Genomic DNA, 17,209 nt, shown 5'->3' with positions numbered 1-17,209 from the left:
ACGCTTGCACCCTGTGCTTCCTTCACCTTTGATCCATCCAATAGGGAAGGCATTGTATTGTCACTAGTCAAGTAAACCGGAGGGCCAGAGTAATGCGCCGGGGATCCTGGTTCAAATCCTGCCACTGCAGATGGTGAAATTGAATTCAATAAAATAAAAGTGGAATTAAAAGTCTAATGATGCCCATGAAACCATTGTCGATTGTCGTAAAAACCCATCAGGTTCACTAATGTCCTTAAGGGAAGGAAATCTGCTGTCCTTACCTGGTCTGGCCTACATGTGACTCCAGACCATGAGCAATGTGGCTGACTCTTAACTGCCCCATAAGGGCAATTAGGGATGGGCAATAAATGCTGGCACAGTCTGCGACACCCACGTCCCATGAACGAATAGAAAGAAAATCACATTTCCTCTCCTCTCTATTACCCTTAAGCCACTCTCTGTTACCTTAGATCTTTTTTCCAATTCTTTCATAGAATTTACAGTGCAGAAGGAGGCCATTCGGCCCATCGAGTCTGCACCGGCTCTTAATAAGAGCACCCTACCCAAGATTCACACCTCCACCCTATCCCTATAACCCAGTAACCCCACCCAACACTAAGGGCAATTTTGGACACTAGGGGCAATTTATCATGGCCAATCCACCTAACCTGCACATCTTTGGACTGTGGGAGGAAACCGGAGCACCCGGAGGAAACCCACGCACACACGGGGAGGACGTGCAGACTCCGCACAGACAGTGACCCAAGCCGAAATCGAACCTGGGACCCTGGAGCTGTGAAGCAATTGTGCTATCCACCATGATACCGTGCTGCCCACATTCTCCTGTAAGGACAGCAGATTTCCTTCCCTTAAGGACATTAGTGAACCTGATGGGTTTTTACGACAATCGACAATGGTTTCATGGGCATCATTAGACTTTTAATTCCACTTTTATTTTATTGAATTCAATTTCACCACCTGCAGTGGCAGATTCTCTGCATATGTCACCTAGACCCGTGACCGTCCCAATGCCAACTCTGACTCTGAACCCTCCTGCTATCCTCCTACATGCCTTCGTTCACTCTCGTGATCCATCCCATGAAATCTTTCAATTCCCAACCCTGATTCCAGACCTCCTTTCATACTGAGTTCAGCTTTCCCTTTTGTCTGTGATTGATCACTGATTCATCATTTTAAGTCCTTTATGCATCATTTAATTTCTGCTTGATCCACTCATTCCACATCCCCTTTCAGTTGGAATCAAGTAAGTGCATGCCCACGCAGCTAGGTGGCATTAGAAAGACAGACACACAGGGCGGGATTCTCCATCTGTTCATGACAGTGAGATTCTCCAATTGTTCACGGTAGCGGGATTCTCCAGTAGCAGAGCGGACGCGTAACGGAGAATCGCAGCCAATGATGCAGTCATCCATGCCAGGGTGAAAAGAAAGAGCAAGGATAGTTTGATTTTCCAACATTTGCACAAGGTATAAGTTAATACTATTTGACTTTGATGAGAGACGGGCATTGACCATACCCAACAATATAGAATATAATCCTCTCTTCTCAACGTTATCAAACCCGTGAGGTTCACCATTTAGAAGGGCAAGCGCAGCAGGTGCACAGGAACACCACAAGTTGCCTTTCAAGTCACTTACCATTCTGACTTGTAAGCATAGAACTGACCCTAGATTAAATCTCTAGAACTTACTCCTTTTCAATAATAATTCATAGACCAATAAAAAAACTTTAAAAAAAAATAATAATAATTCATGGCATTTACAGTGCAGAAGGAGGCCATGCGGCCCATCGAGTCTGCACCGGCCCTTACAAAGAGCACCCTACTGAAGCCCACGTATCTACCCTATCCCCGTAACCCAGTAATCCTCACTTAACATATTTGGACACTAAGGGCAATTTAGCATAGCCAATTCACCTAACCCGCACATCTTTGGACTGTGGAAGGAAACCGGAGCACTCCGAGGGCACGAGGAGAACATGCAGACTCCGCTCAGGACAGTGACCCAGCCGGGAATCGAACCTGGGACCCTGGAGCTGTGAAGCAACTGTGCTAACCACTATGCTACCGTGGTGCCCATGATAATATGAATGATAATAATCATTATTATTGTCACATATAGGCTTTCATTAGCACTGCAATGAAGTTATGTGAATTTCAATGAATTAGTGTAGATTTATTTGTTTTTAAGGGCAGCACGGTAGCATTGTGGATAGCACAATTGCTTCACAGCTCCAGGGTCCCAGGTTCGATTCTGGCTTGGGTCACTGTCTGTGCGGAGTCTGCACGTCCTCCCCGTGTCTGCGTGGGTTTCCTCCGGGTGCTCCGGTTTCCTCCCACAGTCCAAAGATGTGCAGGGTAGGTGGATTGGCCATGATAAATTGCCCTTAGTGTCCAAAATTGCCCTTGGTGTTGGGTGGAGGTCTTGAGTTTGGGTGGGGTGCTCTTTCCAAGAGCCGGTGCAGACTCAGGGGGCCGAATGGCTTCCTTCTGCACTGTAAATTCAATGATAATCTATGATTAATCTAGGACAAAGGTTCGGCACAACATCGTGGGCCGAAGGGCCTGTTCTGTGCTGTATTTTCTCTGTACTGTGAAAATCCCCTAGTTGCCACACTCTGGCGCCTGTTCGGGTATACTGGGGGAGAATTTTGAATGTCCAATTCACCTAACAACACATCTTTCGGGACTTGTGGGAGGAAGCCGGAGCACCCGGAGAAAACCCAGGCAGACAGTGGGAGAACGTGTTGACTCCGCACAAACAGTGACCCAAGCCAGGAATCGAACCTGGGACCCTGGCGCTGTGAAGCTACCGTGCTGCCCATGGTGATGCTCATGCCATAAAAACAAATTTGAAAACAAATGGTACTGTGGCATGGATTGTTCCTGTTTGGGTTTGGAGTGGTTTAAACATGGAATTATGTAAGGTAGCCATTGTTTTAGACTTGACAACACAATCAAATACTTCGGAAAGGAAAGAAAATTTGGAGATAGGGCAAGAATTTGTGAGAACAGTGGAGTCCAGGGCTTTTAATGAAGAAATGAAGGGTGATAGAAAATTTATAGGAAAGTTTTTTTATATTTAAAGGGTGTGGTCTTCATGGCTAGGACAAAATTTATTGCCCATCCCCAATTCCCCTTGAGAAGGTGTACTTCTTGAACCTTTGTAGTCCATGTGATGTAGGTACACCAACAGTATTGTCAGGGCGGGGTTCCAGGATTTAGACCAGTGACAGTGAAGGGACAGCAATGTATTTTCAAGACAGGATGATAGGTTGGAGGGGAACTTCCAGTTGGTGGTGTCCCATGTATCTGCTCCTCTTGCTCTTCTAGATTTTGGTGCTCATGAGTGTGGAAGATGCTGTCTAAGGAGCTTGATAATTTCCTGTAATGCATCTTGTAAATGCCACATACTACTGCCACTGTGTGTTGGTGCTGGAGGGAGTGAATGTTTGTGGGTGGGGTAAAAATCAAGGGGGCTGCTTTGTCCTCGATGATGTCAAGCTTCTTGAGTGTTCTTGGAGTTGCACTCAACCAGGTAAGTGAAGAATGTTCCATCACATTCCTGACATGTGTCTTGTTGATTAGGGACAGGCTTTGGGGAGTCAGGAGGTGAGTTACTCGCTTCTGACCTGCTCTTGTAGACATAGTATTTATGTGGCTAATCCAGTTCAGAGTCTGCTCAATGGTAAAGACCAGGATTTTGATATTGGGGGATGCCACAATAGTAATGCTATTTAATGTAAAGGGGAGATGGTCAGATTCTCTCCTGTTGGAGATGCTCATTGTCTCGCACTTGTGTGGCACAAATGTTACTTACCACTTGTCAGCCCAATCCTTCATTTTCACCTGGACTGTTTTAGTATCTGTTGAGTTGAGTACTGAACATTGTGCAATTATTGGCAAATATATCCACCTCTGATCTGAAAATGGACGGAAGGTCATTGATGAAGCAGCTGAAGATGTTTTGGCTAAGGACTCTTCTCTGAGGAACTCCTACAGTGATGTTCAGAAGCGAGATGTTTGACTTCCAACAACCACAATCATCTTCCTGTGTGCTAAGTATTATTCCAACCAGCTGAGAGTTCCACCTGATTCCCGTTGACCTCAGTTTTGTTAGGGTTCCTTAATGCCACATTCTGTCAAATACTGTCTTGATGTCACAGGCAGTCACTCTTACTTTACCTAGCAGAGGCACAAAGAGCAGTTGTTTTGGTGAACATTTTATTGAAATTAGGATCAAAGGAGCAGGAAATGTGTGTGCAGGACAACTCCGAGAGCACGTAAGAAAATATGGAAGAAGAAACCTGAATCTTCAGACTAAGACCAAGGTAACCTTGTAGGATGTTTGGTGTGAACGGCTAAGGGAAAAGAGGGAAGTGACAGAGGTCTCAATTGGAGTGGCATTAAATTCAATTTTGCAATCTGCCATCGACATTGACCATTGCTGCTACACAAATGTTGTCGGGAGGGAATAGCTTGGCTCCTACACAATGCAGAATCTTTGTTTCTACCTACATCTAAGTAGGATGACTGACTAATATTTTGCCAAATTTATTATTTTCAGAAAGTGGCCGAATTATTGCTGGAGTTACTAAAGGGACCAAAATGATGAGATTATTGATGGGCAATTTATCTGATGTTCGTGTGGAAGGTCTGTGCTTGTTCTTTGTGCGGTATAAAGATGATACACTTATCACATCGAAAAATATACCTGAGGTATGAAGTGGCATTTGATATTAATTCACCACTTTACTCATTATGTGACAGCATTAGTACTGGTTCCTTCCACTCGTCTTGTAGAGTTTGCACATTTCCCCATGTCTGCGTTGGTCTCACCCCCACAACCCAAATTTGTGCGGCACCGTAGCACCGTGGTTAGCACTGTGGTATCACAGCGCCAGGGACCCGAGCTCGATTCCGGGCTTGGATCACTGTCTGTGCGGAGTCTGTACGATCCCTCTGTGTCATCATGGGTTTCCTCCAGGTGCTCCGGTTTTCTCCCACAAGTCTCGAAAGGTGTGCTAGTTAGGTGAATTGGGCATTCTAAATTCTCCCTCAGTGTACCCGAACTGGCGCTGTAGTGTAGTGATAGGATTTTCACAGTCACGTCATTGCAGTGTTAATGTAAGCCTACTTGTGCCACTAATATTATTATTAGATGTGCATGGATGTGCCACACCACATTGCCCTTAATTGTGGCATGGGAGTGCCCCTTTAAGAAAGGCTTTTGTCTTATCACATGGCTTCAGTGATGTCACTTTCTGGGTGGAACTGAGCTGTGATTGTGAGTTTTTTTTGGAGTTTCACTTTCAGTTTTAGCTGCTGTGGACTCAGATAGAAAAAAGAAGTGTTTTAGAACATAGAACATTACAGCGCAGTACAGGTCCTTTGGCCCTCGATGTTGCGCCGACCTGTGAAATCACTCTAAAGCCCATCTACACTATTCCCTTATCGTCCATATGTCTACCCAATGACCATTTGAATGCCCTTAGTGTTGCCGAGTCCACTACTGTTGCAGGCAGGGCATTCCACGCCCTTACTACTCTCTGAGTAAAGAACGTACCTCTGACATCTGTCTTATATCTAGCTCCCCTCAATTTAAAGCTATGTCCCCTCGTGCTAGACATCACCATCCGAGGAAAAAGGCTCTCACTGTCCACCCTATCCTATCCTCTGATCATCTTGTATGCCTCAATTAAGTCACCTCTTAACCTTCTCTCCAACGAAAACAGCCTCAAGTCCCTCAGCCTTTCCTCATAAGACCTTCCCTCTATAACCAGGCAACATTCTGGTAAATCTCCTCTGCACCCTTTCCAATGCTTCCACATCCTTCCTATAATGCGGCGACCAGAATTGCACGCAATACTCCAAATGCTGCCGCACCAGAGTTTTGTACAGCTGCAACATGAGCTCATGGCTCTGAAACTCAATCCCTCTACCAATAAAAGCTAACACACCGTACGCCTTCTTAACAACCCTCTCAACCTGGGTGGCAACTTTCAGGGATCTATGTACATGGACACCTAGATCCCTCTGCTCATCCACACTTCCAAGAACTTTACCATTAGCCAAATATTCCGCATTCCTGTTATTCCTTCCAAAGTGAATCACCTCACACTTCTCTACATTAAACTCCATTTGCCACCTCTCAGCCCAGCTCTGCAGCTTATCTATGTCCCTCTGTAACCTGCTACATCCTTCTGCACTGTCGACAACACCACCGACTTTAGTATGGTCTGCAAATTTACTCACCCACCCTTCTGCGCCCTCCTCTAGGTCATTGATAAAAATGACAAACAGCAACGGCCCCAGAACAGATCCTTGTGGTACGCCACTTGTAACTGAACTCCATTCTGAACATTTCCCATCAACCACCACCCTCTGTCTTCTTTCAGCTAGCCAATTTCTGATCCACATCTCTAAATCACCCTCAATCCCCAGCCTCCGTATTTTCTGCAATAGCCTACCGTGGGGAACCTTTTCAAATGCTTTACTGAAATCCATATACACCACATCAACTGCTCTACCCTCGTCTACCTGTTCAGTCACCTTCTCAAAGAACTTGATAAGGTTTGTGAGGCATGACCTACCCTTCACAAAGCCATGCTGACTATCCCTAATCATATTATTCCTATCTAGATGATTATAAATCTTGTCTCTTCTAATCCCCTCCAAGACTTTACCCACAACAGACGTGAGGCTCACCGGTCTATAGTTGCCGGGGTTGTCTCTACCCCCCTTCTTGAACAAAGGGACCACATTTTCTATCCTCCAGTCCTCTGGCACTATTCCTGTAGCTAATGATGACATAAAAATCAAAGCCAAAGGCCCAGCAATCTCTTCCCTGGCTTCCCAGAGAATCCTAGGATAAATCCCATCAGGCCCCGGGGACTTATCTATTTTCAGCCTGTCCAGAATTGCCAACACCTCTTCCCTACGTACCTCAATGCCATCTAATCTAAGTACGAAGTCTTACAACACCAGGTTAAAGTCCAACAGGTTTGTTTCGATGTCACTAGCTTTCGGAGCGCTGCTCCTTCCTCAGGTGAACGAAGAGGTCTGATCCAGAAACATATATATAGTCAAATTCAAAGATGCCAAACAATGCTAGGAATGCGAGCATTAGCAGGTGATTAAATCTTTACAGATCCAGAGATGGGGTAATCCCAGGTTAAAGAGGTGTGAATTGTATCAAGCCAGGACAGTTGATAGGATTTCGCAGGCCAGATGGTGGGGGATGAATGTAATGTGACATGAATCCCAGGTCCCGGTTGAGGCCGCACTCATGTGTGCGGAACTTGGCTATAAGTTTCTGCTCGGCGATTCTGCGTTGTCGCGGGTCCTGAAGGCCGCCTTGGAGAACGCTTACCCGGAGATCAGAGGCTGAATGCCCTTGACTGCTGAAGTGTTCCCCGACTGGAAGGGAACATTCCTGCCTGGTGATTGTTGCGCGATGTCCGTTCATTCGTTGTCGCAGACGTGCCAGATCATTGACATGGATACCACTATTACACGTGAGAACACCCCCCACCAGGTACGCGGTACATACTCGTGCGACTCGGCCAACGTTGTCTACCTCATACGCTGCAGGAAAGGATGTCCCGAAGCGTGGTACGTTGGCGAGACCATGCCGACGCTGCGACAACGAATGAACGGACATCGCGCAACAATCACCAGGCAGGAATGTTCCCTTCCAGTCGGGGAACACTTCAGCAGTCAAGGGCATTCAGCCTCTGATCTCCGGGTAAGCGTTCTCCAAGGCGGCCTTCAGGACCCGCGACAACGCAGAATCGCCGAGCAGAAACTTATAGCCAAGTTCCGCACACATGAGTGCGGCCTCAACCGGGACCTGGGATTCATGTCACATTACATTCATCCCCCACCATCTGGCCTGCGAAATCCTATCAACTGTCCTGGCTTGATACAATTCACACCTCTTTAACCTGGGATTACCCCATCTCTGGATCTGTAAAGATTTAATCACCTGCTAATGCTCGCATTCCTAGCATTGTTTGGCATCTTTGAATTTGACTATATATATGTTTCTGGATCAGACCTCTTCATTCACCTGAGGAAGGAGCAGCGCTCCGAAAGCTAGTGACATCGAAACAAACCTGTTGGACTTTAACCTGGTGTTGTAAGACTTCGTACTGTGCTCACCCCAGTCCAACGCCGGCATCTCCACATCTAATCTAATAACCTGGGTCTCAGCATTCTCCTCCACAACATAATCTTTTTCCTGAGTGAATACTGACGAAACATATTCATTTAGTATCTCGCCTATCTCTTCAGACTCCACACACAACTTCCCATCCCTGTCCTTGACTGGCCCTACTCTTACACTAGTCATTCTTTTATTCTTGACATACCTATAGAAAGCTTTTGGGTTTTCCTTGATCCTACCTGCCAAATACTTCTCATGTCCCCTCCTTGCTCGTCTTAGCTCTCTCTTTAGATCCTTCCTCGCTACCTTGTAACTATCAAGCGCCCCAACTGAAACTTCACACCTCATCTTCACATAGGCCTCCTTCTTCCTCTTAACAAGAGATTCCACTTCTTTGGTAAACCACGGTTCCCTCGCTCGACGCCTTCCTCCCTGCCTGACCGGTACGTATTTATCAAGAACACGCAGTAGCTGTTCCTTGAACAAGCTCCACATATCCAGTGTGCCCAACACTTGCAGCCTACTTCTCCAACCTATCCCCCCCCCCCAAGTCATGTCTAATGGCATCATAATTGCCCTTCCCCCAGCTATAACTCTTGCCCTGCGGTGTATACTTATCCCTTTCCATCACTAACGTAAACGTCACCGAATTGTGGTCACTGTCCCCAAAGTGCTCACCTACCTCCAAATCTAACACCTGGCCTGGTTCATTACCCAAAACCAAATCCAATGTGGCCTCTCCTCTTGTTGGCCTGTCAACATGTTGTGTCAGGAAACCCTCCTGCACACATTGTACAAAAAACGACCCATCTAATGTATTCGAACTATATCTTTTCCAGTCAATATTTGGAAAGTTAAAGTCTCCCATAATAACTACCCTGTTACTTTCGCTCTTATGCAGAATCATCTTCGCCATCCTTTCCTCTACATCCCGAGAACTATTTGGAGGCCTATAGAAAACTCCCAACAGGGTGACCTCTCCTTTCCTGTTTCTAACCTCAGCCCATACTACCTCGGAAGAAGAGTCCCCATCTAGCATCCTCTCCGCCACCGTAATACTGTTTTTGACTCGCAGCGCCACACCTCCCCCTCTTTTGCCTCCTTCTCTGAGCTTACTAAAACACCTAAACCCCGGAACCTGCAACAACCATTCCTGTCCCTGCTCTATCCATGTCTCCAAAATTAGAAACCATTTTCAGGGCATTTGAAAAAATATCAGCCCAAATAGAGTGGCCAAAAGAAAAGTGGACATTACCCATGCAAAGTAAATTGATGGGGTGGACACAGGAAGTTTATGCTTCCCTGTCATATGGGGTGTCTAAGGATTATGACTAGGTAAAAAAGGCTATTCTGGGTGTATATGATTTGTTCCCGAGGCATATAGGCAAATTTTCGGAATTGAAGCAGATAGCCGAGACAGACGAATTAGAAAGGGTGAAGCAGAACAATTTTAATAGATGGGTCCGAGCATTGGGGGTTGAAACGACCTATGATGCGCTAAGAGAGGTTATTATCTTAGAGGAATTTAGGAATTCATTACCACCTATGATAAGAACCCAAGTTGAAGACCAGAGGGTGACCACTAATAGATACATAGCAATAATGGCCGATGATTATGAGCGGATTTATAAATTTAAACCTCTGCTACATCATCCCCAAAATTTTGAAAAGCATAGTTAGTGGGAGAGTGAAAGGAAGACAGGCAGCCATGGTAAGCAATGGATAGCTGGAACGCTCCGAGATCTCCTCTTCAGATCAGGAAGGAAGGTACTGAGGGTGAAGGTGAGACTCGAAAGCTAAGTGTTACCACTGTAATAAAGTGGGACACATTCGTTCAGCATGTTTGAAGTTGCGAAGAAGGCTCACGGGACTTGTTGGAGTTCAGAAGGAGGATTCTGAAAAGAGAACAAAAATGGAGAATATTATAGGGCAGGCTTTAACTGAACTTAGGAGACCTGAGGTAAACATTGCTGTGGGAGCAGAAGTGATGAATGAGTTAGATGAGGGCAGTATGGTGGCACGGTGGTAAGCATTGCTGCCTCACAGCTCCAGGGTCCCAGGTTCAATTCCAGCCTCGGGTGACTGTGGAGTTTGCACTTTCTCTCCATGTCTGCGTGGGTATCCTCTGGGTGCTCCGGTTTCCTCCCACAGTCCAAAGATGTGCAGGTGAGGTGGATTGCCCCTTAGTTGAGTCGGATTACTGGGTTATGGGATAGGCTGGATGCCTGGGCTTAATTAGAGTGCTCTTTCTGGATGGTATACTCTATGATTCTATGAGAGATATACTGGGTTTTTGTGAAAGGGAAGATCACCCCATTTACATCAACTGATGTAGCCAAACTCATAACTATTTTAAAGTACATCGGTGCTACTGGAGAAGGATTCGATTTTCCCTCCAGAGAGTTTAGCGAAAGCTAAGGTATTAGTGAATGGGATAGGTGGAGATTATATCCCAGTTTCATTGTATAAAGTATATTTGGAGTGTGATTTAGTGTCGGGTCCAGTAGTTGTCAGAGTTATTAAGGAGTTAGAAGTAGATGGAGTATACTTGCATTTAGAGAATGATTTGGCAGGAGTGAAGGTTGTAGTATGCGAGTATAGAAGCAGGGATGTGTTGCTGCAATTGTACAGGGCCTTGGTGAGGCCACACCTGGAGTATGCCGTTTTGGTCTCCTTCTCTGAGGAAGGATGTTCTTGCTCTCAAGGGACTGCAGCGAGGTTTACCAGACTGATTCCAGGGGTGGCAAGACTGTCATATGAGGAGATATTGACTAGGTGGGATTGTTCTCGCTGGAGTTCAGAAGAATGAGGGAGGATCTCATAGAGACTTATAAAATTCTAACAGGCCTAGACAGAGTAGATGCAGGGAAGATGTTACCAATGATGGGTGTGTCCAGAACTAGGGGTCACAGTCTGAGGATTCAGGGTAAACCATTTCGGACAGAGATAAGGAGACATTTCTTCACACAAAGAATCATAGAATTTACAGTGCACAAGGAGGCCATTCGGCCCATCGAGTCTGCACCGGCTCTTGGAAAGAGCACCCCACTTAATTCGCCCGCATCCACCCTATCCAGTAACCCCAGCCAACACTAAGGGCAGTTTTGAACACAATGGCAATTTAGCATGGCCAATCCACCTAATCTGCACATCTTTGGACTGTAGGAGGAAACCGGAGCATCCGGAGAAAACCCACACACACACACTGGGAGAACATGCAGACTCCGCACAGACAGTGGCCCAAGCTGGGAAACGAACCTGGGACCCTGGAGCTGTGAAACAATTGTGCTAACCACTATGCTACCGTGCTGCCCTGTGGTGAGCCTGTGAAATTCATTGCCACAGGACGTATTTGATGCTAAAACTTTGAATATATTCAAGAGACGGCTGGATATAGCACTTGGGGCGAATGGGATCAAAGGCTATGGGGAGAAAGCAGGATTAGGTTATTGAGTTGGATGATCAGCTATGATCGTGATGAATGGCGGAGCAGGCTCGAAAAGCCAAAAGGCCTCCTCTGACTTCTAACTTCTATGAATCTATGTATCCATGTATGTAGCTTCACCCATGATTACAGAGAGTCTTTGGGAAGTACTGTGGATAGAGCATGAGATCCCAATGGAAGGACAGGTGGGAATTGTGAACACTCAATGGGCATTAAATGATTCAAAGACAGAAATGTTGAAAAACTTTAGTCACATATCAAATGGCAATGGCAGTGAATCTGATTCTTCTGGTGCTGATGAAATTATCAGAATGATTACTCAAAGAAGTTTGTCAAAGATAAAATCTCGTAGAGAACCAAATTCTGACAACTCCCAAACTGAAGGTGACCCTAAGAACGAGAACCTGAATCTAATTAATTAATAATCTTTCTTGTCACAATTAGGCTGACATTAACACTGCAATGAAGTTACTGTGAAAAGACCCAAGTCGCCATACTCGGGCACCTATTCAAGTACACAGAGGGAGAATTCAGAATGTCCAAATTACCTAATAGCATGTCTTTTGGGACTTGTGGGAGGAAACCAGAGCACCCGAGGAAACCCACGTCGACACATAGAACATAGAAAAATACAGCACAGAACAGGCCCTTCGGCCCACGATGTTGTGCCGAACCTTTGTCCTAGATTAATCATAGATTATCATTGAATTTACAGTGCAGAAGGAGGCCATTCGGCCCATTGAGTCTGCACAGGCTCCTGGAAAGAGCACCCCACCCAAAGTCAACATCTCCACCCAACACTAAGGGCAATTTTGGACATTAAGGGCAATTTATCATTGGCCAATCCACCTAACCTGCACATCTTTGGACTGTAGGAGGAAACCGGAGCACCCGGAGAAAACCCCCACACACACACTAGGAGAACATGCAGACTCCGCACAGACAGTGGCCCAAACTGGGAAACGAACCTGGGACCCTGGAGCTGTGAAACAATTGTGCTAACCACTATGCTACCGTGCTGCCCTGTGGTGAGCCTGTGAAATTCATTGCCACAGGACGTAGTTGATGCTAAAACTTTGAATATATTCAAGAGACGGCTGGATATAGCACTTGGGGCGAATGGGATCAAAGGCTATGGGGAGAAAGCAGGATTAGGTTATTGAGTTGGATGATCAGCTATGATCGTGATGAATGGCGGAGCAGGCTCGAAAAGCCAAAAGGCCTCCTCTGACTTCTAACTTCTATGAATCTATGTATCCATGTATGTAGCTTCACCCATGATTACAGAGAGTCTTTGGGAAGTACTGTGGATAGAGCATGAGATACCAATGGCAGGACAGGTGGGAATTGTGAACACTCAATGGGCATTAAATGATTCAAAGACAGAAATGTTGAAAAACTTTAGTCACATATCAAATGGCAATGGCAGTGAATCTGATTCTTCTAGTGCTGATGAAATTATCAGAATGATTACTCAAAGAAGTTTGTCAAAGATAAAATCTCGTAGAGAACCAAATTCTGACAACTCCCAAACTGAAGGTGACCCTAAGAACGAGAACCTGAATCTAATTAATTAATAATCTTTCTTGTCACAATTAGGCTGACATTAACACTGCAATGAAGTTACTGTGAAAAGACCCAAGTCGCCATACTCGGGCACCTATTCAAGTACACAGAGGGAGAATTCAGAATGTCCAAATTACCTAATAGCATGTCTTTTGGGACTTGTGGGAGGAAACCAGAGCACCCGAGGAAACCCACGTCGACACATAGAACATAGAAAAATACAGCACAGAACAGGCCCTTCGGCCCACGATGTTGTGCCGAACCTTTGTCATAGATTATCATTGAATTTACAGTGCAGAAGGAGGCCATTCGGCCCATTGAGTCTGCACAGGCTCCTGGAAAGAGCACCCCACCCAAAGTCAACATCTCCACCCAACACTAAGGGCAATTTTGGACATTAAGGGCAATTTATCATTGGCCAATCCACCTAACCTGCACATCTTTGGACTGTGGGAGGAAACCGGGCCACCCGGAGGAAACCCACGCAGACACGGGGAGGATGTGCAGACTCCGCACAGACAGTGACCCAAGCCGGAATCGAACCTGGGACCCTGGAGCTGTGAAGCAATTGTGCTATCCACAATGCTACTGTGCTGCCCTTAAGAACAAATTAATCTACACTATATCATTTTACCGTAATCCATGTACCTATCCAATAGCTGCTTGAAGGTCCCAAATGTTTCCGACTCAACTACTTCCACAGGCAGTGCATTCCATGCCCCCACTACTCTCTGGGTAAAGAACCTACCTCTGACATCCCCCCCTATATCTTCCACCATTCACCTTAAATTTATGTCCCCTTGTAATGGTTTGTTACACCCGGGGAAAAGTCTCTGACTGTCTACTCTATCTATTCCCCTGATCATCTTATAAACCTCTATTAAGTCGCCCCTCACCCTTCTCCGTTCTATTGAGAAAAGGCCTAGCAGTCTCAACCTTTCCTCGTAAGACCTACTCTCCATTCCAGGCAACATCCTGGTAAATCTCCTTTGCACCTTTTCCAAAGCTTCCACATCTTTCCTAAAATGAGGCGACCAGAACTGTACACAGTACTCCAAATATGGCCTTACCAAGGTTTTGTACAGCTGCATCATCACCTCACGGCTCTTAAATTGAATCCCTCTGTTAATGGAATGCTAGCACACCATAGGCCTTCTTCACAGCTCTATCCACTTGAGTGGGAACTTTCAAAGATGTATGAACATAGACCCCAAGATCTCTCTGCTCCTCCACATTGCCAAGAACTGTACCGTTAACCCTGTATTCTGCATTCATATTTGTCCTTCCAAAATGGACAACCTCACATTTTTCAGGGTTAAACTCCATCTACCACTTCTCAGCCCAGCTCTGCATCCTATCTATGTCTCTTTGCAGCCGACAACAGCCCTCCTCACTATCCACAACTCCACCAATCTTCGTATCGTCTGCAAATTTACTGACCCACCCTTCAACTCCCTCATCCAAGTCATTAATGAAAATCACAAACAGCAGAGGACCCAGAACTGATCCCTGCGGTACGCCACTGGTAACTGGGATCCAGGCTGAATATTTGCCATCCACCACCACCCTCTGACTTCTATCGGTTAGCCAGTTCGTTATCCAACTGGCCAAATTTCCCACTATCCCATGCCTCCTTACATTCTGCGGAAGTCTACCACGGGGAGAACGTGTAGACTCTGCACAGACAGTGACCAAGCCAGGAATCGAACTTGGGACCCTGGCGCTGTGAAGCCATAGTGCTAACCGTGCTGCCCTGGGCAACAACAGTGATTAAGATTCAGACGAGTTCTGAATCCGATTTGGATTCTGATTATAAAGAAATGTTAAACATTTGTTGCCGAATAGACCTGTAACTAACTGATCTTGAACAGATGGCAAGTGATTCTTCCAAAGCTAAGGAAAATCATTAGAAGGAAGTGAATTGCACTTTCGTAAAAGTAACTTGTTGCAGGCTCTTGCAATAGAACTATTGCCATCCATTTTAAGTACAAATATTTCCCAGAGCATGTCTGTCCTGAAGAAAATTATACATAATAGCATGGCATCAGCTATTCAGGATGAAGACAGCAGTGACTGTTAAATGACAAGAAAAAACGGGTGATTAAGATCCATACTTTTAAAAGCCCACAGTGCGTCTAAAGGAAGCAAATAGCAAAGGATTTGAAATAATTAGTGATCAATTCCTTTTGAAAATGTGGAGGAAAGTGGATAAATAACCATGCAGTGATTCTGCAACTATATCTGTTAACAAAAACAGCAAGTTCATGGAACCATAAATGTGCTATTCTCTGATTCTGATAATGTGAAAAGTAGTTGCAGGAACAATGTCTCCTCAATTCAACACATCCACCATGGACACTCCTGATTTGATTTGATTTGTTCCTTGTCACGTGTACCGAGGTACAATGAAAAGTATTTTTCTGCGAATAGCTCAAACAGATCATTTAGCACCTGAAACTAAAAGAAAAGAAAAAGAAAATACATACTAGGGTAACACTAAGGTGTACACAATCCTAGGTTTCATCTTGGTATATCTGAAAGTAGAGAAGTAAAGTTGAAATCTGGAAAGCATAAATTGTATGGGTCTGTATTACTAAATGGAGATAAAAGCTGTCATTATGAAGACTCTGCTGAAGAGGTAAAGGCTGGAAAACGGAGAGTGGTGCAGATAAAGCAAACCAACTGTGCGAAGGTTGAACTCTCAGCTTTACTTGCTGCTGAAAGTAACCATGTGAAAGAAAAGAGAGAATGTAAAGCTGGCGGTGTTGCAAGTGTTTGTTGATTAAAAATGAACTAAATATGGACTTCCAGTGGCGTCGATGGAGGAGTAGGTGGTACATTTGATAGCTCCCGCTTGTGATGGAATTTTTGGACCTGTTCTCCCGTTTTCCCCCGAATTTTATTGGATAAATCGGTGGAGAGTGAGACGGTGAGGAGAAATTCCCCACTAGTGTATGGAGAATTGGACTAGAAGTGGCCGTGTAAGAAGACTAAATTCAACAAGAAAGACACGGGTAGAGCCGGCAACCTGGGAAAACATGGCGAAGAAGCAGGCCCCGGGGAGATGGCAGCATGGTAGCATTGTGGCCAGCACAATTGCTTCACAGCTCCAGGGTCCCGGGTTTGATTCCGGCTTCGGTAACTGTCTATGCGGAGTCTGCACATCCTCCCCGTGTCTGCGTGGGTTTCCTCCGGGTGCTCCGGTTTCCTCCCACAGTCCAAAGATGTGCAGGTTAGGTGGATTGGCCAATGATAAATTGCCCTTCGTGTCCAAAATTGCCCTTAGTGTTGGGTGGAGGTGTTGACTTTGGGTGGGGTGCTCTTTCCAGGAGCCTGTGCAGACTCAATGGGCCGAATGGCCTCCTTCTGCACTGTAAATTCAATGATAATCTATGATTAATCTAGGACAAAGGTTCGGCACAACATCGTGGGCCGAAGGGCCTGTTCTGTATTTTTCTATGTTCTAGTGGTCGACGGAACAGCTGATGAAGTTTTTCAAAGAATATTTCACCAAGCTTAAGAAAGACACGCTGGACCCGATTAAGGCATCGATTGATCAGGTGTTGCAGGGTCAAGAAACCCACGGGCGTGCAATTCAGGAGGTGGAGAAAAAGGTTCCCGAGCACGAGGAATATATAACCTTGCTGGAGGCCAAAGTGGAGATGATGAATGACCGCCAGAAAAGAATACAGGAGAAGTTGGAGGACTTGGAGAACAGGTCCAGGAGACAGAACTTGAGAATCGTCGGCCTCCCTGAGGGCAGTGAGGGATTGGCCGCGAGGGCTTATGTGGCAAATATGTTGGAAAAGTTGATGGGGGCTGGGGCGTTTCCACGGTCCCTGTAAGTGGATAGAGCGCACAGAGCCCTTGTGAAGAAGCCCCGAGCGAATGAGCCTCTGAGGGCGATGGTGGTACGAATGCACCGTTTTCTGGACTAGGAACATATTCTGTGATGGGCCAAGAAAGAACGGAGCAGCAGGTGGGAGAATTGTAAGTTGCACATTTATCAAGACCTGGGCGCGGATTTGGC

At 45.7% G+C, this 17,209-nt stretch overlaps 1 protein-coding gene across 1 annotated transcript in view; it reads left to right on the top strand.

Moving 5' to 3' along the window:
• LOC140411190 (dynein axonemal heavy chain 8-like) overlaps positions 1–17,209 on the top strand; it is a 2,783,184-nt gene that overhangs the window by 129,334 nt on the left and 2,636,641 nt on the right. Inside the window, exon 5 of the mRNA XM_072500280.1 lies at positions 4,569–4,720. Within this exon, the coding sequence (XP_072356381.1) occupies positions 4,569–4,720 (152 nt within the window). The remainder of the gene's footprint in view (positions 1–4,568; positions 4,721–17,209) is intronic.

The sequence above is a fragment of the Scyliorhinus torazame genome, chromosome 4, assembly GCF_047496885.1.
Source record: "Scyliorhinus torazame isolate Kashiwa2021f chromosome 4, sScyTor2.1, whole genome shotgun sequence".
Taxonomy (NCBI): Eukaryota; Metazoa; Chordata; class Chondrichthyes; order Carcharhiniformes; family Scyliorhinidae; genus Scyliorhinus; species Scyliorhinus torazame.
This window is presented reverse-complemented; position numbering and strand designations above follow the sequence as displayed.